Genomic DNA, 25,695 nt, shown 5'->3' with positions numbered 1-25,695 from the left:
TACATGCTCATGGGTTGGATGACAGGTATAATATTCTGTTTCATTGAATTGTCTATTCCAGCCCCCAAACCAAGCTATTTTAATTAATATAACTTTATTTTAAAAATCAGGGATATTCTCCCAAACTTGTTCTTCATTGTGTATTTGATCTTTTGCTATTTTTGGACCTCTGTTTTTCCCATCTGAATCTTTTTAACTAAACATTCAAAAAAATGGAACATATAAACAGACAAGCACAAAAATCATGTGTATGGTTTTATTAATTAAAAGAAGGTAAACACACCAGGTGCAGTGGTGTACACCTACAATCCCAACTTCTAAGGAGGCTGAGTCAGGAAGATCACAAGGCCAGCCAGGGCAACTCTGTGAGAACCTATCTCAAATCAAAAATAGAAAAGGTTGGGGATGTAGCTCAGTGGTCTAGCACCCCTAAGGTTCTATCCTCAGCACTGCCCCAAATAAATAAATACACACAGGAACTGTTTCTCAAAGAATAACAAACTTTAATTGAGAGCAGGGTTTTGTTCCAAAACTCAAGGGATCTATACTGTATTTCTACTATTACAGCTTGCCACAATATTTTTAAAAAGCCTACAAAGCCTTTTCTTTTTCTGAAATTCATTCTGGCAGGCAATGTCTCAATTAATGCCTAAGAGCAACACACACAAATTAATTTATAAGATAAACACATGCAAATGTGGTAAAGATTGTTTCAAAAATGTAAAAAGGTCCAATCAACATAGTGCCTCTTACTTAGTGGCATGTGGCACAAGTTACAGCAATTTACCTAATTAGTTACAGAATTTACCTAATTCTTAGAACCACTGGACTGCTAAAAATTCACCAACTCCGAATTTTTATGTCCCATACTCTGACACAGATGAGTCTTACCAAGGCATCTAAGGGTACTTCTGATTAATCAAGCCCAATTACCATGATGATCATAATCAATGTAGTGCATATGTGTGATTTCTGTTATATGTCAATACAATCAACTGCATACTAGATTATAATAGAGAAAAGGAGAGCATCTTTTGCTCTAAGGCAAGGCGGTGAAAATATACTGCTGTTCCTGATGGGTAAAGTCAAAACTTCTGTTGGTTCCTGTATACTCTTATAGAGAAAACAACACATAACAGACCAATGGCCAAGAATAAGAGGACTATGTCAATCTAGTCCCATAAGGATTCCACACCTGGAGTGGCTGCTGCAAACAGAATCAGATTAATATTACTGAGATGTATCCCTTCTATGAGGACAAAACAGGAGATTAGGTAAGTGTGACAGGATTACTTTCTCTGTATCCTTTATATATTTTCATATCTAATCTACATGGAATTTTCTATTCCATTTTTTTTAATCTGCTTGTTTCATTTTTACCATTTTGGCAAATGGAAAATTTAGAAGTTTCTATTTGGTCCTTTCTTTCATAATGGTTGTCAGTCCCCAATTTGGAGAACAAATGTGAGGATTCTGTTAGTTGTTGGATGTTGTCTATTCCAAGTAAACACTCAGGGATCAGAAATAACCATTGCTAAGTCCTATAATATAGCCTTGGACCAAAATAGCATTTATCACCTGACATCAATAAGTCCTAGCTTTAATCAACTGACACTTGGAATGTTTGGGGATCTTAGGGCTTAGTGTTAATTTGGAGTCAATTTCTGGTAATTCTTGAAGGTCTGGAGTATTTCCCTTTTCTCAATGTGTATTCATCCTGGTAAATGGATACAAGTCCTTTAAAGATGTAGTATATATACTTGTGGAAGTCTTGTAGACTTTTTTCTCAGGAAACACAGCCTCCCCATCAGACAAAGATTTCTAGATGTATGAACTGACTTCAGTTTGAAGACTAGGTAAGAGGCCAAGACTTTCTATTGTGGCATCTTTCTGGCTTCATATTAGTGAGCCAGTAATAATCACATAGACATTCTAATTCTTAAGGAAACCATGATCACCATGAAAATCCATGTGTGTCTAATCCCCATTCTTCTTTTCTGTAATTCCAGTTATATATTCAGATCTAGAGAAATAACCATAGTGTGAATCCTAGAAAAATTGGATCCCATTAGAAGATGGATTTGGGGATTAGGTCAAAATGCAACTTATCAATAGTATTTGCAAACACTAATTTGACTAGGACACTTTGTTTCTGGTATTTAAGTGTCATGAGTCTTCTGTCATTCTGGAATCCAATCATTTTCCTTGAAATCAGAAGTTCACCTCAGTGGCAGTATCTCTAACCATTAACTATCACAAAACTTTTTAGCAATGCTGTCATTCCCTTCATTAATTTCTTGATTATTTCTTAAGGGAGTGTCATCTGGGCTCTCTTGGGCAATCTGATGGAGGTGCATATGTGGCAGGCAACATATGAGAAATCAACTTTAGCAATCTTTTGATTTTTAAAATTTTTTCTTTCCCTATTGAATGACAAGAAGGTTCTAGCATCTCAATCTCATTGAACCTAGGCCACCTTTGAGTTATGGTTTCATTTAATCTACCAAACAAGCTATTCACAGATACTCAAAATATTACTGCAAAGTAAACCTTCTAAGTATAACCATATTGATTAATTTGAGACAACCCAATATTATATCCATCCTCCTTATTCTGAAAGTACTATAATCAATTCCCAAATACATTCCCCAGATTTCTGCTGTTTTGAATTAGTAAAATAGTGCTGTTCTCTTAGAATACCAGCAATCATTTCTCAAGACAAACTTTGAACTAGTACTCCTGGGGCATACTGAGATCTGACTCCAACATTATTTTTTTTAAAAAAAATATTTTTGGTATGGTAGTTATATGTTTAGATTTTTAAATTATTTGTTCTCTTTAGATATACATGACAGTAGAGTGTATTTTGACATATTATACATCAATGGAGTATAACATTCTAAATATGATCCCATTCTTCTGGCTGTTCATGATATGGAGTTTCACGGGTGGCGTATTCATATATGCACATAGGAAAGTTATGTCCAATGCATTATACTGTCTTTCCTATTCTGATCCCCACTCCCTTTCCTTCCTTCCCCTTTGTCTAATCCACTGAACTTCGATCCCCTCCACACACTTATTGTGTGTTAGTATCCACATATCAGAGAGAACATTCAACCTTTGGGTCTTTGGGGATTGGCTTATTCCACTTGGTATGATAGTCTCCAGATCCATCCATTTACTGGCAATAGTTATTATTTTTTTATGGCTGAGTAATATTCCATTGTATATTTATATCACATTTTCTTTATCCATTCATCTGTTGAAGGGCACCTAGGTTGGTTCCATAGTTCAGCAATTGTGATTGTGCTGCTATAAACATTGAAGTGGCTGTGTCACTGTAGTATGCTGTTTTTAAGTCTTTTGGGTTTAGATGGAGGAGTGGGATAGCTGGGTCAAATGGTGGTTCCATTCCAAGTTTTCTAAGGAATCTCCATACTGCCTTCCATAGTGGTTGCACTGATTTGCAGTGCCACCAACAATGTATGAGTGTGCCTTTCCCCCCCACATCCTTGCCAATACTTATTGTTGCTTGTAAATTTTGATAACTGCCATTCTGACTTACTTGTATTCTTTTTATAAAAATATATTCTAATTTGTTATATATGACAGCAGAATGCAATTCAATTCATATTACACATACAGAGCACAATTTTTCATGTCTCTGGTTGTACACAAAGTAGAGTTACACCATTCATGTCTTCCTACTTGTATTCTTGATAATTACCATTCTGACTAGAATTAGATGGAATCTCAGCACAGTTTTAATTTAAATTTCTCTAATTGCTAGAAAAGTTGAACATTTTTTCATATACTTGTTGATCATTCATATTTCTTCTTTTGTAAAGTGCCTATTCAGTTCCATTGCCCATTTATTGATTGGGGTATTTGTTGTTTTGGTGGTAAGTATTTTGAGTTCTTTATATATCCTGGAGATTAATGCTTTATCTGAGGTACAGGTGGCAAAGATTTTTTTCTCCAATTCTTTAAGGCTCTCTCTTCACATTCTTGATTGTTTTCTTTGCTGTGAAAAAGCTTTTTAATTTGATACCATTCCACTAATTTACTCTTGATTTCACTTCTTGCATTTTAGGAGTCTTGCTGAGGATAGTTTTCCTAGTTTCTCTTTCAGCTGATTCATCATTGATGTATAGAAAGAACACAATTGATTTATGGGGTGTTAATTTTATATCCTGCCACTTTGCTGAATTCCTTTATGAGATCATGTCTTATAAATATAGAATCATGTCATCTGCAAATAGGGATAATTTGAGCTCTTCTTTTCTTACTTGTATCTCTTTCTTTATTTTGCCTAATTGCTCTAAGAGTTTCAAGAACTAATTTGAATAGAAGTGGTGAAAAAGCACATCCCTGTCTTATTCTAATTTTTAGAGAGAATGCTTTCAGTTTTTTTCCATTTAGAATGATGTTGGCCTTGGGTTTAATGTATATAGCTTTTACAATGTTTTTCTAGTATTTTGAACTTCAATGGATGCTATATTTTGTCACATGCTTTTTTTTGCATCTATTAATAATCATGTGATTCTTGTCTTAAGTCTATTGATGTGGTGAATTACATTTGTCGATTTCCTGGTGTTGAACCAAACTTGCATCCCTGGGATGAAACCCACTTGATCATGGTGCACTATCTTTTTAGTGTTTATTTTACTTTATTAGTTGTTGATAAAACTTTATTTTTATTTATTTATATGTGGTGCTGAGAATCAAACCCAGTGCCTCACACATGCTAGGCAAGCACTCTACCACTGAGCCACCACCTCAGCCTCCTTAATGTTTTTTTTTTTGGCAACTCAAGTCAATCCTTATTGAAAACTTCAGTATTAATACATAACAATTCTTGTTACAATAAACATGCTTTAAGAATTTTAAATCTGAGCTCATCTACTCATCAGATTGCATAAAAAATTAAAATAGTATGAATTTACACCTAATTGAACTGATTCAGGATGGATGGTCCATTTCTTTGTATTAACACATAAGTTCAATATAGAGGCAGGGATGCCTTAAACACTGGAAGACACTGCTGACTTAAGCTTAAAAAAATACCAAGGGCTGGGAATATAGCTCAGTTGGTAGAGTGCTTGCCTCACATGCACAGGCCCTGGGTTCAGTCCCCAATATACCAAAAAAAAGAAAAAAAAAAGAAAGAAAAGAAAAGAGAATGGTGTAAAAAAAAAACAGTATTTAAAAATAATTTTTAAAAAGGGGTGCGGGGGACAGTTTCCTATTCAGGTACAGTTCATGAGCTTCCTTGGGGGCCTCTCCTTCAAGTGGCCATCACAGAAACCCTGCTAGGAGCACAGCCTCAGATCTGGCCCAGCTAGTTTATTCTAGTGCCCACTACTCTGCACGAGAACCCATAGTGCCACCCAGCCCAAGGAGCTGCCTGCTGCACCACTCTGGGACATCCCACCCTGCCTGAAGTGCATCAGGACACCCTAGATAGAGATGCCACTCCTCTCCCCGTCCCAACTGACTACACTTTATTTAATCCTGTGGACTAAAATAAGGTTATTCTATAGGTTTTATATTCTTCAGATGAATGGGGAGTGGGGAAAAGAGACAAACCCTCTGAAACATGCAAGACCAACTCTGCAGTTTCTACTAAGGCCACCCCACCCCTTCTGAGTGTCATCTGCAGTGTATTCGAAGGTCAGCCACCTTTCAGAAAGCTCAAGTGGAATAGTAAGCAGCTCAGAGAAAACATACATAAACCTGGGGGATGTGGTAGGCAGCAGAGCTGAAGTCTGCTCTCCCTGAAGCCAATCACACTCCCATACTTTAGAGATCCTCTTAGAAAGCACCAGAGAGAAGGATAGGTGGATGTCCCTCCTGCCGCTGCACCCATGGGAGGTCCTATGCTGTGTGGACAATGCCAGGTCAACAATAATTGGAGCAGCCAATTGTCAGCTGCCAGATGATAAGGTGGCCCAACTAGTCAGAAAATACTGTTTTCAAACGTTCAAAAAGGAGAGGTGATGTTTGGCTTTCCTTTGTAAAGGAGTCCCAGTATTTACACAGCTGGTGTGTGCCACCTTTTTACCACCCACAATGGCACACTCAGCCCATGGGCACACAAAGCCTATGTGGGGACAACACTTTTAATAGGTTTTTGTGGTTTGCCAGTATTTTATTAAGAATGTTTGCATCTATGTTCATCAGGGATATTGGTATGAAATTTTCTTTCCTTGATGCATCTTGGTCTGGTTTTGGTATCAGGGTGATACTAGCTTCATAGAATGAGTTTGGAAAAGTTCTCTCCTTTTCTATTTCATGGAATAATTTGAGGAGGATTGGTGTTAATTCTCTTTTGAAGGTCTGGAAGAACTAGGCTGAGAATCCATTTGATCCTGGGCTTTTCTTTGTTGGTAGGCTTTTGATGGTATCTTCAATTTTATTGCTTGAAATTGATCTGTTTCAATTTTCTATGTCCTCCTGATTCACTTTGGGTAAGTCATATGTCTCTAGAAACTTATCAATGTCTGCAACACTTTCTCTTTTATGGGAGTGTGGTTTTTAAATAGTTTTTGATTATCATCTGTATTTCAGTAGTGTCTATGGTGATATTTCCCTTTTCATTACATATTTTAGTGAATTGAGTTTTTTTCCCTCTTTCTCTTGATTAGCTTGGCTAAGAGTTTATCAATTTTATTTATTTTTCAAAGAACCAACTTTTTGTTTTATTGATTTTTTGAAAATTTGTTTCAATTTCATTGATTTTAATATTTCCTGTCTTCTGCTTTTGGTGTTGATTTGTTCTTTTTCTAGGGCTTTGAGATATACAGTTATGTTATTTATTTAATGGCTTTCTATCCTTTTAACAAATGAGCTCAATGCAATGAACTTTTCTTTTAGAACTGCCTTCATAGTGTCCCAAAGATTTTAATATATTGTGTTGCTATTCTCATTTACCTCTAAGTATTTCTTTTATTTCATCCCTGATTTCCTCTGCTATCTATTGGTAATTCAATAGCATATTGTTTAGTCTCAGGTCTGACTCCAATTTTTAATTTAAAGGCAATGAATATTGTGTAATGGGTCCTGAGGAATATAGGCATCCCCTTGCAAGTCAGTTGCCCCAAGTGAAGTTATTATAAGGCCCACAGGAAAGAAAAGCTAACATTCTCAGATAGGAGAGAAAGGATTGTTCTGCTTCTAGAAGTTGTTGGTTTAGGGAGATTTGTGATTCAGTTCCCTGAGTCCATCAAATATAGCTATTCCAAATCTTAGGGTCCTGCTATTTTCCAAGCAATTTTCCAGTTTTCATATAAGAGACTCAGCAAGTCTATGAATTCAATTACATTTTAATTGTCATGTCAAATTTTTGGGTTGATTTTTCATCTACATCTGTCCCGAAGCTACAAGAAATAGAGATTTTATTTATAATAATCCATGAAAACTTTCTGATTTTCTGACTGCAATTTGGGCTAAGTTTAAAGCCCTAAGCATGTCTACTTGCACGCTAGGAAATCAAACCAGTGCCTTGCATATGCTAAGCACATGCTCTATCACTGAGCTATGCTCCCAGATCTGAGTTTGCCTCCCCTTTCCCTACCGCCATTACTGAGTATTGAACCCAGAAGTGCTTTACCATTGAGCTACATTCCCTGCCTTTTTTATTTTTTGAGACAGAGTCTGACTAAATTGCAGAGACTGGTCTCCAACTTGTGATCTTCCTGGCTTAATCTTCTGAGTTACTGGGGTTATAGGCGTGTTATACTGCACCCAACTCCTGAGCTGAGCTTGTATTTTACTTTCTATAACTTTTCTTTTCTCCTTTAATTTTTTTTTATTTGCACTAGGGTTTGAACCCAGGGGCACTTTACCACTGAGCCACGTTCCCAGTTCTTTTATTTTATTTTGAGACAGATCTCACTTAGTTGCTGAAACTGGCCTTGAATTTATGTTCTTTCTACATCAGCCTCTCAATTAGCTGGGATTACAGTAGTGGACCACCACTTCTGGCTTCTATAACTTTTCTAATGAAATGAGAGGAAGCCCACCCATTGGCAATGCAATGGGTCATCACTATTATAATTATGGTCAAATGAAGCAGTCGCTCTATCTTTTAATCCTTTTCCTTCAATAGGTACTTCAGCTCAAACAACCATCAATGATAATTTTAAAACCTTTTCATTGAGGAGTAATGTATATGTGATGAAGTATAAAAATCCTGAGTATTTAGCTCAATGAATGTTTGCCTATCTGTGTAAATTGCACCATATTTTCATCATGCCAGAAGGCCCCTCCATGGTTTCTCCCAGTGAATAACTATAGCTACTATTTTGATATTTATCACTATAGGTTAGATTGTTCTTAAATGTCATTAAATGGAGTTATACAGTATATGCTTCTTGTATTTTTTCTTTTTTTCCTTTGATAATAAGGGGGAAAAAATCACTGATCTATATTCCCCATCTTTTTTTATTTTGAGACAGGGGCTTGCTTAAGTTGCTTAGGGCCTCATTAAATTGCTGAGGCTGGACTTGAACTTGTGATCCTTTTACCTCAGCCTCCCAAGTTGCTGAGATTACAGACATGCGCCAAAACATCTGGCTTCTTTTGTTCAATATTACATCTATGGATGCCATTCATATTTCACTTGACTGTAATTAATTTTTCATTGCTACATGACAGTTTACTATATGAACATATAACTATTTATTTATTCATCTTGTTATTGATAGACATCTGTATTGCTTTTGGCTATTATAAATAATGCTGCTATGAATATTCTTATCTTTTTTAATCAGCTGTAAATGAAGTATAATTTATGTTCAACAAAATGCACCAATTTTAAGTTCAATGAATTTTGACAATGCATACTACCTATATAGTTACCACAAAGTGAGGATCAGAATATTTTTATCATCTTAGAGCTCCCTTTTGCCTCTTTGCAAAATGTTTCCCATAAAAATGTTTTTTGCAAGAAATAGTGATAATTCTTCCAATAAACATCTGCTATTCTTATTTTAAAAATTATATATATTTGTTTTCCCCTTGGCGAGCACAATAACTGCAGCAACTCAGGAGGTTGAGGCAGGAGGATCACAAGTTCAAGGTCAGCCTCAGCAACTTAGTGAAATGAAACCCTGTCTCAAAATAAAAAATAAAAAGGGCTGAGGGTGTAGCTTAGTGGTAGAGCACCCCTGAGTACAATTCACAGTACCCTAAATTAAAAAAAATCCCTCATAATCATGGCCCCAGGAAATCACTGATCTGCTTTCTATTGCTATGGATTATTTCCCCCTTTTCTATAATTTTATATGATGAAGTTATAGTATATTCTTCTGTGTCTGCCTTCCTTCACAGAGTATAATTTCGAGATCATCAATGTCACTGACTATATCAGTAATTCGTTCCCTAATTCGTTTCCTTTTATTACCTAGTAATATTCCAGTATATGGATATATGAATATGCTACAATTTGTTTATCTTTCCACAAGTCAGTGGATATTTGTGTTGTTTCCATTTTGGAGCTATTATGAATAAAGCTGCTAAGAATATTCATGTACAAGTCTTTTAGTATAATATGTTTTAACTTCTCTCATTTCATTTTTTCTAGGTTTATCTAGGAGTGAAATTGCTGTTGCTGAGACAAATGAAAAGGATATGTTTACTTTTAAAGAAACTACCTTGGGCTGGGGATGTAGCTCAGTGGTAGAACATCTGCTTAGCATGCTTGGGGGCCTGGGTTCAATCACCAGGTAGGAAAGAATTAATGTAAAAAGTAAAGAAGGGAAAATAAAGAAAAAGAAACTGCCAAACTCTTTTCAAAACAGTTGCATCCTTCCTACCAGTAATCTAAAAGAACTATTCTACATCTTTACCAACACTGTGATTCTAGATAGTTTAATTTGTATCACATTATGGATTTAATTTACATTTCTCTGATGAATAATTTTACTGAACATATTTTCATGCAGTTATTGGTTATAAAATATCTTCTTTTCTAATATGTCCATGATATTTTAATTAGTTTACTTCATTATGTTGTAGAAGTTATTTTTATTCATTGGATTATTTTTATGTATTACATGTATTGGTATGTGACATATAAGAACATGTGTGTTCTAGGACTATGTTTAATTGTTCTCCTTCTCTCAGTAAGAGAAAAACTATTTTGGTATCATATTTTGCATTCTTTACTCCATGATTGTTTTTCTTTCTTAACAGCCCAGCATTTGCAATTTAAAGCTCAGGTTTTCCAAACTCTTGTTTCAGCCACTAGTTAAAAACATCCATTTGGGCTGGGGTTGTGCTTCAGTGGAGAGCACTTGCTTCGCATGTGGGGAGCACTGGGTTCAATCTTCAGCACCACATAAATAAATAAAATAAAGGTATTGTGTTCATCTACAACTAAAAGTTTTAAAAAATCCATTCAGAAACTCAACTAATGGCTTTATTCTGGACTCTCTCTACCTTCCCTCCAAGATCATCACAGAAGTAGTGTTTGAATGATGGACAGAAAGGCAAGGAGCACAATCAAACTTTCATTAATTCTATTTGTTTTTAATTCACTATGTTTGTTATGGCACTCGAGTTGGTGTTAAATTGGACAGCGGAGAGCGGTTGTCCTCCAGGCATTTTACCAGGAAATAAAATCTTGACATCATGTTACACAATATTTATTACAAGCTCTGTTAAAGAAGTAATGTAGCCAGGTGTGGTGGCCCATGTCTGTGATCCTAGCAGCTCTGAAGATTGAGGCAGAGGGATCATGAATTCAAAGCCAGCCTCAGCAAAAGTGAGGGGTTAAGCAACTCAGTGAGATCCTGTCTCCAAACAAAATACAAAATAGGGCTGGGGATGTGGCTCAGTGGTCAAGTGTCCTTGAGCTCAATCCCAGTACACTGTTCCCCACCAAGAAAAAAAAAGAAGCAATGTTCAAGGAAATTACCTGAAAGGCATATAAACATTTCAGATTTTATAGAATACATTCCTGACTTAAGCAGGGATCTGAGCACCTATACTGCAATATATTGGTTTCTTTAAGAATTGCTTTTTGGGGGTCTGGGGTTGTGGATCAGTGGTAAAGTGCTTGCCCAGCATGTGTGAGGCACTGGGTTTGATCCTCAGCATCACATAAAAATAAATAAAATAAAGGTATTGTGTCCATCTACAACTAAAAAAATAAAAACAAAAAAGAATTGCTTTTTCTGAATTGCGGTCACTTTCCTATACTTAAGGTGGTTATAAGAAACTACCCTAAGATGTCATTGATTCATTTATTGCAAATTGATCAGAAAAGATATTCACTTTATCATATAGGTCCCTTTAATTACTACCATGAGGAGAAACTCCCAAATTTTGATCCCCAAATTTCTTTACTACTTCTTAGCACCAGTTGGTATTCATACTACAAATGTTGTTGATAGTATGTTTAGTCATGTTTCCTTTTTCACATTTACTGTCCAGGAAGCTTAGATTCAAACTTATAGACAACCCACAACAAATTGTAGGTCTTTATGGCTAAATACAGCTTCATTTAGTATCCTCTCTCTTCCACCATCTCATGAATTTTTTTCTACTATTGTGTGCTTCCTTAAATCCTTTCAGGAATATGGGAATATGAATAATTTTAGACACATTTCAGCAAAATTTTCATCTCATTTTGCAAGTCCATTTGGTCTTCTGTCATACAGATGTCCTCCCAAACTCATTCTTAGAAACACTTTTTCATCCTAATTTGTTATCTATGACAGCAGACTGCATTATAATTCATATTACACATATACAGCACAATTTTTCATATCTATGGTTGTTTACAAAATATATTCACACCATTCATGTCTTCATATATGTACTTATTGTAATGATGTCCACCTCATTCCATGTCTTTTCTACCCCCATGCCCTTTCTCTTCCCCTCCCATCCCTTTGCTCTGTCTAGAGTCCGTCTAACCCTCCCATGCTTCCCCTCCCAACCCCACTATGAATCAGCCTCCTTATATCAGAGAAAACATTCAGCATTTGGTTTTTTGGGATTGGCTAACTTCGCTTAGCATTATATTCTCCAACTCCATCCATTTTCCTTCAAATGCTATGATTTTATTCTCTTTTATTGCTGAGTAATATTCCATTGTGTATATATACCACATTTTCTTTATCCATTCATGACTGAAGGGCATCTAGGTTGGTTCCACAGGAAAACTACCCAATTTACAATAGCCTCAAAGAAAACAACAAAACACAAAAAACAAAAACAAAAATACTTGGGAATCAACCGAACAAAAGAGGTGAAAGACCTCTACAACAAAAACTACAAAATGCTAAAAAAAAAAAAAAATTAAAGAAGACCTTAGAAGATGGAAAGAACTCCCTTGTTTTTGGATAGGCAGAATTAACATTGTCAAAATAACCATACTACCAAAAGTATTATACAGATTTAATGCAATTCCAGTCAAAATCCCAAAGACATTCCTCATAGAAATAGAAAAAGTGGTCATGAAATTAATCTGGAAAAATAAGAGACCCAGAATAGCTAAAGCAATCCTTAGCAAGAAGAGTGAAGCAGGTGGCATCACTGTACCAGAACATAAGCTATACTACACAGCAATCTAACAAAAATAGCATGGTATTGGCACCAAAACAGATGGGTAGACCAATGGTACAGAATAGAGGACACAAAGACTAATCCACATAATTACAGTTATCTTATATTAGACAAAGGCGCCAAAAACTTACATTGGAAAAAAGATAGCCTCTTCAACAAAATGGTGCTGGGAAAACTGGAAATCCATATGTGACAAAATGAAATTAAACTTCTACCTCTCACCATGCACAAAACTCAACTCAAAAGTGAACCAAGGACCTAGGAATTAAACCAGAAACCCTGCGCCTAATAGAAGAAAAAGTAGGCCCAAATCTCCATCATATCAGATTAAGCCCCAACTTTCTTTTTTTTTTAAATTTTTTTTTAGTTGTCGATGGACTTTATTGTCTTTATTTTTATGTGATTCTGAGGATGGAACCCAGTGCCTCACGCATGCTGGGCAAGCACGCTACCACTGAGCCACAACCCCAGCCCCCCAATTTTAATAAGACTCCTATAGTGCAAGAATTAAAATCAAGAATTAATAAATGGGATGGATTCAACCTACAAAGCTTCTTCTCAGCAAAAGAAACATTCAGTAAGGTGAATAGAGAGCCTAAGCTTGGGAGCAAATTTTTACCACTTGTACATCAGATAGAGCACCAATCTCTAGATATATAAAGAACTCAAAAAGCTAAACACCAAAAAAACAAATAACCCAATCGATAAATGGGCCAAGGAACTGAACAGACACTTCTCAGAAGGTGATATACAATCAATTAACAAATATATGGAAAAATGTTCAACATCTCTAGCAATTAGAGAAATACAAATCAAAACTAAAGATTTTATCTCACTCCAGTCAGAATGGCAGCTATTAAGAATGCAAACTACAATAAGTGTTGGTGAGGATGTGGGGAGAAACGCACAACCACACATTGCTGGTGGGTCTGCAAAAGGGTGCAGCCAATAAGGAAAACAGTATGGAGATTCCTTGGAAAACTGGGAATGGAACCACCTTTTGACCCAGCTATCCCACTCCTTGGTTTATACCTAAAGGACTTAAAAACAGCATACTACAGAGACACAGTCACATCAATGTTTACTGCAGCACAATTCACAATAGAAACACTTTTTGATACAAATTCTTCTGTTTTTAAGAACAGTAAAATAAAGTGGTAGGCTTTCTAGCAGCCCTTTTATATAGGAAGTTACCAACAAAGAGCAAAAGCAAAAACAATTTTAATCATCTGGTGATTTAGGAATGGGCAAGAGATACATTTAGAAACAAATGATAAATCCTGAAACTGTAGTTCCACTCTAGCTATGGTTTGCATGTTGGTGCCAGATACAAAAATTGAGAACAATATCTAGAAATTTTTACAGCAATTTGAGAAAGTAACTGATAATAAATCAGATTTGAATCAGATAATAAAAATGAGGATTGTATTTTGTGTGTCCCTCCCCCCAGTAATCCATTTTCATTGATTACATGTTGATATACAATTGAAAATTTAAAACATCATTAACTACAAAGATGTAAAAAACTGGTCCTTCATAACCAATACTGTGAGAAGCAATGGTTTAAAGGCCTTAACCTACCTTCCCAGAGTCACAATATAGAAAGAGGTCAGCAAACATCTGTCTCTGTAAGTCAGCTTTTACGACCTCCCGGAAATCATCTGCACAGTGGCAAAGGTGCTTCAGAAGTTCCTCAAAAATTTCACTTTTAAGGTCTTCAATATGTGAAGAGATGTACTGCAGGGGGGGAAAGAGAGAGAGAGAGAGAGAGAGAGAGAGAGAGAGAGAGAGAGAGAGAGGATAAATGATGACTTAAAACCATGTCCTTTATTTGGATTTTCCAAGGGGTTTGGTTCATATATATGAACTACAAAATTTGCTGCAAAAATGTTCCCATATCATTTTTTTTTGTTTTTTTTCTATATCATTTCTTATCACTTAAAGGTGTTTTTTGTTTGGTTTGGTTTGGTTTGGTTAAACTGGGGATAGAACCTGGGGTACTCTACAACCATGCTACATCTCCAGCCATTATTATTTTTTTTAAATTTTAAATTTTAAAAATTTGAGAGAGGGTCTTGCTAAGTTGCCAAGGCTGGCCTCGAGCTTGTGATCCTCCTGCCTCAGCCTCCTGAGTCACTGAGATCATTATAGATGAACACTACCATATTCAGTACTTAAAAAGTATTTTCATGTGCCACTGTACATGTTGTGCTGCAGAGGGACCAATGTGGTCCCCAACACCACACACCAGTGGGACTAGATATTTTTGGAGCAAATTCACTTTGGGTCACATTGGCATTATATAAGGCAGACTTTCTTCACAGTCAGAAATAGAAGCAATCCTAAAATGTTGCCTGTGGATGAAAAGTTCCAAAATTGAATGGAGCTTTTCTATTGGCATATGGCACGAAAGAGCATGTGAGTCCCAAAGCTGGCTATGTTTAATTATTGTAAAGTATGGGGATTCTGAGTAGTTTTTTATCTTTTGATATTATAGGGTATTCTTTGTCTATGATTTTTTTAAGTGTAGAAACTAAAAATATCTATGTTCTTAGGCCATTTCTCTTCCCTTGTTGAATAGCAATTCCCCAAGAAGTGAGATCTCTAGCTTAGATGTTAAATATATCTGTATTTTTTGTGGGTTTGACAAAAAACTTGTGCCCTTTTGCAGTCCCACATCAGCCTCACCATCTGTGTGTTGCTGCCTGCATTTTTGCCAGTTTGATAGGTCAGGAATGTTATATTCTTGATCCACTTCTCTTCATGAGAGCTAGAAAGTATGCTGGATAGAAAGAAATGATCAAGCGCTGGCAAAATCTCTGAGCAGATGCTTCTTGAAGTGTTAGCCCAGTCAGTGAGTTTCTTCACTGCCCCAAAGACAGAGGTAGACATATTTATACTGCACAACCCTACTTTGGTAGACATAAATGATTGGATCAGGAGAGGACACTTAACATAAGGAATGCCATTCAGATCTTCTTCTCTGGAAATTGAGGACTAGGATTTAGTCAGTTGATCTCTGAGTGGGGCTGGACTTACCAGAGGAAGCAAAACTTTATCTTGACCCTTTTAAGATCTTAGAAAGGCCTGAGAACTAAATTGACATAAGACAAACAGGAGACAAGTCCAAATGTGTAACACAAGTTTTACAGAGCCCTTATAAAGAAATGATGACCTAGGGCTGGGGCTGTAGCTCAGTGGCAGAGTGCTTGCCTAGCATGTGTGAGGCATTGGGTTTGATCCTTAGCACCACATAAAAATAAACAAATAAAATAAAGGCATTCTGTCCATCTACAACTACTAAATAAATAAATGAATAAGTAAAGCATGCTGTTCATCTACAACTACAAAAAATTTTTTAAAAAAGAAATGATGTCTCAAAGAAGTGGCAAAATCTTTGTTTTTATATTTGGTGGAACAAAGGGAGGCAAACATGGAAAAATAACTTATGTAGGGAACAGCATCAGCATTACCTGAGAACTTGTTAGAAATGCAAAATTTTGAGCTTCATCTCAGACTTACTGCATCAGAAACTCTAGGGTTAGAGTCCAGTAATCTGTGTTTTAACAAGCCCCATAGGTGATTCTGATGCATGCTGAAGTTTGAGAACCATTGAACGAGGTGATCTGGGTAATTGGTCCTTTATTGGTTCAATATCCTTAGTTCCTGTTGTTTGACCTTCATTACCTTTTGCTTGAATAGTAGGTATTTTTCTAAATTACTCATATGGTATAATTGTTGGAATAATGGCATTTTCTGTCAATATTGTGGCTCATTCCTTTAATGCTTAAAAAAGTAGATACTAGTTCATGAGAACAATTACCCTGTTTTATATTTAGCATTTGGGGAAAAAAAACTTCAAAGCTATTTGAGTTTCTTGGCCGTGGGAATGCTGTTGAATCAAGAATTAGCTTAAGCCTTTCTCTGGATTTATAACCTATGGGTTTTATGAGTAAACACATTCTAATTGTTCTATAAGGGTGGGCTGTATGACATAAATACTATACCAGTTGCCAACATCAACCACAAATCAAATTCCAATCAAATTCCAAATAGAACCATTACAGTGTCTTGTCAAAACAGGAAAAAAGTGGAAATATGTGGTAGCCTTTGTACTTTTATACTCTCTCAAGTAATGAATCAAAATAGATGCTTGGCTTAACTTAAGAATATAATTAACTACTGCTGTGTGTGGTGGCCTGTAATCCAGCAAATTGGGAAGCTGAGACAGAAAGATTACAAGTTCAAGGCCAACCTCACTAATTCAATGAAACCCTGTCTCAATATAAAAAAAAAAAATAGAAAGGGGTAGGAATGTATCACAGAACTCTTAAACATTTGAACTATACTTAGACAATTTATGGTTATGTACTAGCTCCCAATGTAATGATTTCTGGGTTTTTCCTTTCTGACTTAATATTGAGAACATGGTAAATGTCACATTTAATAGATTGGTAGCTACTATTAAGAGTCTATGGTCTGGGCCATTGAGATCATGTTTATTTAATTGTAGATATACTGAAGAATTGATGAAATAGGTGATATAAGAAGAGTAATAGAAAGCTATGCATGGTGGTGAATGCCTGTAATCCCAGCAACTCAGGAGGCAGAAGCAGGGAGATTCCAAGTTCAAGGCCAGCCTCAACATCTTAGAAACCTGTCTCAAAATAAAAAGTAAAAAGGACTGGGGATGTAGCTCAGTGGTAAAGTGCCCCTGTGTTCAACCGCCAGTCACCCCGCCTCCAAGGGTAATACGAAGAAAACTATGGTTGGAAACTATTTTAGATATTAATGTCCAAACTTCTTGAAATCCTTAGTAGTTTACAAGGAGTCCGCAAACAAAGAGTACAGAATATTCAAGTATACAGAATATATCTACTATCTATCACTGAAGAAATGGTGTGTTCACATAGCCTCTGGGGAGAAAATTAGCTTACTGGTTTCAGAGAAGTAACTTTTAAGAAACAATTATTGGGCTGGGGGTACCAAAAAAAATTAAGGATTAGGGTTGTGCCCTAGTGGTAGAGTGCTTGCCTCATATGTGGGAGGCCCTGGGTTTGATTCTCAGCACCGCATATAAATATGTATAAAATAAAAATCCATCAACAACTAAAAAATATTTTTAAAAAATTAAATGTGGAGCCATTTCAGTTTGAAGGCCTCAGACTGTACAATTTCTATAAAACAATTCTATTGGGAAGTGACCATTTCAGAGTAAACCACCACTCAGTAAGAGAAGAATGGGCTGTCAAGAATCAAAGGATGGCCCTCATTTACTACTGGCCAAGGGATACAATAATTCCTCAATGTGGCAGAATCAAAAGTTAATATCTGAATCTTACTAAATAGGATCTATATTTTTTGCATATGACTATTCTTGAGATGATTATTAATTCAGGAGTGGATCTCAGACTGCCTGAAGTCCAGGCCTACTAAAGGATGTTCCTGAGAAATTGAAAACTGGCCTTCACTTTCTACCATCTCATGATAACAGAAATGTATTAGATTGTTTTCATGTGCTCCTGATGGGCAGACAGATGTGTTGCCTGTATCTCCTCTATGATCAGGTGGGCAATAAGGTCAGGAAAGGATCCAAGAATAGAAAAGTACACTTCTCAGTTAGATTAGCCAACTGCCTCATTTTGCCTGATTTTTCTTGGTTATAACATTAAAAATCCTGAGAAAACTCCCTAGTCCCAGGCAAACCAGGATGGTTTGAAACTCCATAACTTGATCCACTCTGATGGTATAATTCCAATAAGGAACTTTGGGGGACCTTGTTTGGAAGCCTATTGTCTGTATTCTGTCTCACATAATAAACTCTCTCAGTAAGTATCTGTATCCTTTGCCAAAAAGGAAACTTTACAGCCTTTAGCTGTGTCCACAGCCTCAACACCCACTCTACTGGGACAACCGAATTTAATAATCTACATAGAGAGTTCTTCCCCCATGGTATGCATCTGATGGTATTTAGAATATACCACCCCCCAAACTTACCACTTTGACATAAGAATCAACTTGAGTTAATTAACTTAGAAAAATAAACAGCAGGTGCAAGAAGATCACTTTGACCTTCCTTCTGTTTCTGAAAAGCAGAAGATGAAATTCCTATAACTAGTCCAAGGGAAACAACATTCTTATATTCAAGGACAGGAAGTTGTGCCAGAGAGAATTATGTAAAGGCCTTGTTAAAATAACTCTTTATCTTCAGCCCTCCCATGTAATTTAGTTGCTTTGTCACACTTACCATTTTTTTTTCTTTTTGTGGTACTGGGAATTGAACTCAGGGGCACTTAACCACTAAGCCACATCTTCAGCCCTCTTTTTGTATTTTATTTAGCGACAGGGTCTTGCTGAATTGCTTAGGGCCTCACTATGTTGTTGAGGCTGGCTTTGAACTCGTGATCCTCCTGCCTCAGCCTCCTGAGCTGCTGGGATTATAGACATAAGCCACCATGCCCAGCACACTTTCTTTTTTTTTTTCTTTTTTTTTTTTTTTTGAGAGAGAGAGAGAGAGAGAGAGAGAGAGAGAGAGAGAGAGAGAGAGAGAGAGAGAGAGAGAGAGAATTTTTTAATATTTATTTTTTAGTTCTCGGCAGACACAACATCTTTGTATGTGGTGCTGAGGATCGAACCCGGGCCGAATGCATGCCAGGTGAGCACACTACCCAGCCCCCCAGCACACTTTCTATTCTTTGATAATTCAGTATATAAGTCTTCAACTGTCTTTAGATATTCATTTCCTTATGAAGGTTCCCATGCCACATGAAACTTATATATATTTTTCCCTACTGATGTCTTAGGTTAAATCAATTCTCAGGCCCATCAGGGGAAAAAATCCTGAAATGGTAGAGGTAAAATTTTGTCTCCTCTACACACTCATTCATTCTCAATTCTTTTGTTTTATATATATATATATATGTCTTTTGTTATATATATATATATATATATATCTTTTTATATATATATATCATCACAAGATAAAGAATGTGTGTGTGTGTTAAAGATAATTAGGAATGGTGAACACAAATTACAATTTGAGTCAAGATTCTCATAGCTAGAGTAAATACTCCACACATGTGTAGAGAATAATCCTTTATTTATTTAATAGCCCTTGTCTGAAAAAGCCCAACTTTGTAGTAACTTGGAGGCAAGTTAACAGTAGAATAAACTAACAGTGAAGTTTCTATATCAGTGCAAGAATATGCAAGAATATGACCCAGGTCACGTCCAGCTGATCTGATAATTGGCTGTAAAAATAGAAGTGTATCAATCTCTGGAATCCTCAGAGAGGGGAAGGAAGCTCTGTGTTGATAAGACATCAGCTTTCCTCAGCTCCTCATTCTGAGTATTGGAGGGTCTCCCTTACTTCTGTCCATCCACACTCCTCACTCCATGAGTCTTTGTCACAATAAAGGTCTTGTATGTAGTCAACACTGATTTAGAGATTTTTTTAAAAATCCTTTTCCTGCTAGTGCCTGGTGATGCCCTATTCTACAGTGAGCATTTTTTATTTCACCACAAATATAATAACTCTGATTAAGAACTCCATAATACACAGCACCTAGACACTAAGAACCCTGCCTACCATATTAAAAAATTACATCTGTTTGGAAAGTGGGTTCCAAGTTCCAAACAACCAACTAGCAGAAACTTTTTGGGGTGTGGGGCACACAACCATTCATGAGACTGGCATTTAAAAAACCATGTTAATATAACCTTTGTCTTGGGGCTGGGGATGTGGCTCAAGTGGTAGCGCGCTTGCCTGGCATGCGTGCGGCCCAGGTTCAATCCTCAGCACCACATACAAACAAAGATGTTGTGTCCGCTGAGAACTAAAAAATAAATATTAAAAAACTCTCTCTCTATCTCTCTCTTTAAAATATATATATATATATATATATATATATATATATATAACCTTTGTCTTAAAATGTACCAAGACAAATTTAGACATGCTATTCTTTCTTTTAGCCTCCCCCTTGCCCCCTGTACTGGGGATTTACCACTGAACTACATCTACAGTCTTTAATTTTTTTTTCCTTTGAGACAATCTCACTAAGTTGCTAAGGCTGGCCTCAAACTTGCAATCCTCCTGCCTCAGCCTCCCAAGTTGCTAGGATTAAAGGCATAAGTCACAGTGCCCAGTACCTTTTAGCCTTCTCTGAAGCAGATTACTAAGAAATTCTTCATCAAAACAGGGGAATTTGTAAAGCTTAAACAGTCTGGGCAGGAAGTGGGGGTGGAAGGAGTCCTCCTATTTAAAATGTTAACTAAATTGCCAATAATTGCATTAATAATATTTGGATAAAATAAATATATTTGAAAAGGTTTTCTTTCATTGATAAATTAACCAATCAGTCAATGAAATGAAAAGGGTACACTCTCTGTAAGATTAACAGGAATTTCAGAAGGGCTCCATCTGTTCACACCTGTTTACTCCTGAACTGAATACAAGACAATACAGAGATAAATGATCAGAAGCAATTGTATCTCACAGTATCTCCACTGGATGGCACTTGTGTGTAACATTTTGACTTTAAACCCTATTTATCAACACATTTTCTTCCAGTTTCATTAAATGACTGTTGATGAAATAGCCTTAAAGCAAATCTCTTTAAAAGAAGCACAGTGGCATGTGCTGCTAATTCCAGCTACTCAGAGACTGAGGTGAAAGGACTGTGAGTTTGAAGCTAGCCTGGGCAATTTAGCAAGGCCCCTGTCTGGTGGTGGGATGGGATGGGGGTGGAGGGAAGCAAGTGCTCCAAATACTTTTACGTCATGTCATACAGGATGGCCCAATGATTTGTTGGTTGGGTAATTAATATGTTCAATAAATAGTTCTGTGCAAGTTTTGTTTGTTTGTTTGTTTTGTTTGAAACAGGGTCTATCTATGTTGCCTAGGCTGGCCTTGAGCTCAAGCAGTCCTCCTGCCTGTAATTATAAGCATTCACCCAATTTAAGAAATACTCTCTTGTTTTATTTGTTTGTTGGTACTAGGGATTGAACTCAGGGGTGCTCTACATCCCTAGTCTTTTTTATTTTTTTATTTTGAGATAGGGTCTCACTAAGTTTCTCAGGCTAGCCTCAAATTTGTGATCCTCCTGACTCCATCTCCTGAGTAGCTGGGATTATAGTGTGCATCACCATGCCTGTCTTCTTTTAGAATTTTTTGTATCTCTTTACATGTTGTTCCTCTGACTTCCTGAAAAGCTTCCCACCTTTTTTTTTTTTTACATATGTTCATCTCCTTAATTAAGATTCAGCTATCTTATGTTATCTGAAACATCTTGGCCTACCTACTCTATTGGTGCGCCTCTTCTGACATGCTGGTATCTCCTAGTATATCCTTCATTACAATAGCTTGTAATTATTTGCTTATTTGTCTTCATGTACAACTGTAACCACAATACCTGTCATAAATATTAAAAAGTGGAGTCTAAAAAGTTTTAACTGCATTGGTTCAGAGTCAAATGATTGCAAGGTCGAGATTGAGTCTGATGTGGAAGATAAGAATCAATTGTAATCACACGAAAGATGAATTTACATTATCTTGTGATGTCTCCTCATAGGACCTCAAAATAAGATAGGACCCCAATCTTCTACTACAGACTCTTAAAAATATAGGTAAAACACAACTTTAAGCTGAAAGAATAAAAGCAATCTTAGAAATAACAATCATAATACACAAAATTTAAAACTAGGGCTGGGGTTGTGGCTCAGTGGTAGAGAGCTTACCTTGCACGTGCGAGGCCCTGGGTTCGATCCTTAGCACCATATAAAAATAATTAAATGAAATAAAGGCATTGTGTCCAACTACAACTAAAAAATAAATATTAAAAAAAAATTAAAACTAAACAGAGAAATACATACCAAAGAGAAATTTGTACTATCATGTTCATCGAAGCATTATTCACAATAGCCAAGATAGGGAATAAACCTACATATGCATCAACAGATGAATGGATAAGGAAAATATGACATATATACACAATGGAATACTATTAGTTCAGCTTTAGAAGAAGGAAAATCTAGCCAGGCACAATGACACACAACTGTAATCCCAGCAACTCAGGAGGCTGAGATAGAACCACAAGCGCAAGGCCAGTGAAAGAAATTTTGTCATTTGCAACAACAAAAAATGGAGGTGATGAATATGTTAATTAGCTTGATTTAATTATTCTACATTGTATACATATATCCAAATGTCACATTATAGTCCATAAATATATACTTATAATTTCTCAATCAAAATAATATTAATAAAAGCAAGTAAATAAACCCATAGAGGAGTTAAGCAATAGAGGCGAAACAAAAGTTAAAAATGAGAATTAAAGGACTGATTTTAGGAATTCTCCAAGAATACCCATGAGTCAGGATTATTCTAGAAACAGGTATGGCTCAATATTGGGAATTTATTAACATAATATATTACATTCTATCTGAAATTAATATTATCATGATTATCTTAATTCATAAAATAAGGCATTTGGAAATATTTGAAATTGATGTTTTGGTTTTAAAAAACAGTTAATTTAAGCATAGAGGGAAACTCTTAAACTTGGTATTTATCAGAATATTCATCATAAACAAATAGCCAAACAAATATTTGTTAAATAAAAGAATAAATAAATGGATGAAATAAAAGATTGTAGAAAGCCCAGGCATTCTTGGAAAGACTGCATTAGTTCTGGAAATACTTTCATCTTCCCTTCTCTCTTACTCTAATACCAGGAGTGGAAAGAGAAACTGGAAAAGGAAATGTCAACTCTCTAAACTGGAGATTCACAATGAAAACAAATGGTCTCAGGTGGCCAGGAAGAAAGCACCCATACCACAACAGAATAAATAAAAATTAGGGCAGAACCATCCAAACACAAGGAATAGGAAAAAAAAAAAAAGTATGGAAGGATGGCAACTGCCCAAACAACATAGGAAGAAAAGAAAAAGTCAATCTAGAAGAAAATAACTCAAGAAAAAGAAAAAAGTATCACAACTGCTTTAAGCTATAGTACAACTTAATAAGAACACAAATTCAATGTAAGTGAATTTGGATAAGAACTCAAAGACAAGCTGGTAAAACAGCATAATGAAATGAAATGATACAGTTTAAGTACAAGGAACCAAAGAAAGAACCACACAAAATGGAATTACTACTCGGCACAGTGGCATATGCCTGGAATCTCAGAGGATAGGGAGGCTGAGGCAGGAGGATTGCAAGTTCAAAGCCAGCCTCAGCAAAAGTGAGGTGCTAAGCAACTCGGTGAGACCCTGTCTCCAAATAAAATACAAAATAGGGCTGGGGATGTGGAATTACTGACAGAAAAAGTTCAGACCATCATAGTGAATGCAGGTAAAAAAAGAAAGAAATTATTAAAGAATTACTATATATTATTAAAATTACTAGAAATTATTAAAGAATTACTAGATATGAAAAACAACTCTAGTCCCAAATATATATAATTGATTCCCCTGTGTAGACAACCCCAAAAGAGAGCAAAAGATATATTCCAAGGCATAATAAAGAAAAAACATCATGAAATGAAAAAAAATAGAACACCATATTTAAGACACTTTTAATTTTTTATTATTTACTTATATATGTTATTATTGTTATTTATTTTTTGTGTGTGCAGTACTGGGGATTGAACCCAGGAACACTACACCACTGAGCAATATCCCCAACACTTTTTATTTTTTATTTTCAGACAAGATCTTACTGAATTGCTAAAGCTAGACTTGGACTTATAATCTTCCTGCCTCAGCCTCCTAAATAACTAGGATTATAGGCATGTACCACCATCTCCCACAATTGCAACTTTTACCATTTTTATATATATGGTCATTTACTTGAATTATTTTAGAATTAATTTGTGAAGATATGTTTAATTTCAATAATTCCTTTATTTTCACTTCAGTTTCTTTTTCTTTCTTTGGGATAAATTATATACATATATATTTTTTAAATATTTATTTTTTAGTTTTAGGTGGACATAATATCTTTATTTTTTACATTTATGTAGTGCTGAGGATCAAACCCAGCGCCTCATGCATGCTAGGCGAGCACTCTACCACTCAGCCACAACCCCAGCCCCAAAATTATATATATATTTTAGATTTATTTTTTTAGTTGTAGATGGACATAATACCTTTATTTTATTCATTTATTTTTATGTGGTGCTGAGGATTGAACCCAGGATCGAACACGTGCTAGGCAAGTGCTCTACCACTGAGCCACAATCACAGCCCTATATTTTAATATTTATTTTTTAGTTATAGTTGGACACAATACCTTTATTTATTTATTTATTTTATTTGGTGCTGAGGATCGAATTCAGGGCCTTGCATGTGCTAGGCGAGCGCTCTACCACTGAGCCACAACTCCAGCCCCTCACAGTCCTCTTTTTAGTTTTTAAATAAGTGAAAATTTTAATTACTTCTGGTCATCTACATTGCTATATACCTACCTATCTATAGTAATATAGTACATAAAGCAGTTTTGAATGATGGCTGACAATGGTTATTTCTGGGTAAAAAACTTACAGGATTTTCAAATTCTCATCTTTATACTTTTATGTATTGTTTGAATCTTTTTAAATATTTATTTTTTTAGTTGTAGTTGGACACAATACCTTTATTTTATTTATTTTTATGTGGTGCTGAGGATCAAACCCAGGGCCACCCATATGCTAGGTGAGCACTCTACTGCTGAGCCACAACCTGGCCCCATGTTGTTTGAATTCTTAATGGTCATATTTAATTTTTATAAAATGGAATGATTCTTTCATAGGAAAATATGCCAAGGTGGTAAGAATTAATTCTGGGTGATGAGAGTGTGCATATTTGTTGCTTATTTTTGTAATTGTCTATTTTTAAAATCTGTCACCATATCCCATGTTTAAAAGTTTTAAAAAAGCAATTTCTCATCTGAGTACACATATTTACTAGCATCCTGTAAAACTAGATGTCAGATATTCACTCAGTAGTTATTAAAGAGAGTATTTTAAAAATTTCCAACTGGTTGGACTTAATTTTTAAGTTTGTTTATTATTTTCCAGTTTTGTTACATAATGATAAGAGAATATAACTTGTAGGATTTCTACTATTTGGAACATA

The 25,695-nt window shown here is 35.7% G+C and overlaps 1 protein-coding gene across 1 annotated transcript in view; it reads right to left on the bottom strand.

Moving 5' to 3' along the window:
* Efcab5 (EF-hand calcium binding domain 5) overlaps positions 1–25,695 on the bottom strand; it is a 120,030-nt gene that overhangs the window by 52,509 nt on the left and 41,826 nt on the right. The window contains exon 8 of the mRNA XM_046446789.1: positions 14,161–14,316. Within this exon, the coding sequence (XP_046302745.1) occupies positions 14,161–14,316 (156 nt within the window). The remainder of the gene's footprint in view (positions 1–14,160; positions 14,317–25,695) is intronic.

This window comes from Marmota monax, unplaced genomic scaffold (genome assembly GCF_021218885.2).
Source record: "Marmota monax isolate L192 unplaced genomic scaffold, Marmota_monax_Labrador192_F-V1.1 WCK01_AAM20220418_F8-fsc00138, whole genome shotgun sequence".
Classification (NCBI taxonomy): Eukaryota; Metazoa; Chordata; class Mammalia; order Rodentia; family Sciuridae; genus Marmota; species Marmota monax.
Note: the sequence above shows the minus strand (reverse complement) of the source record. Positions and strands in the feature narration are given on the sequence as shown.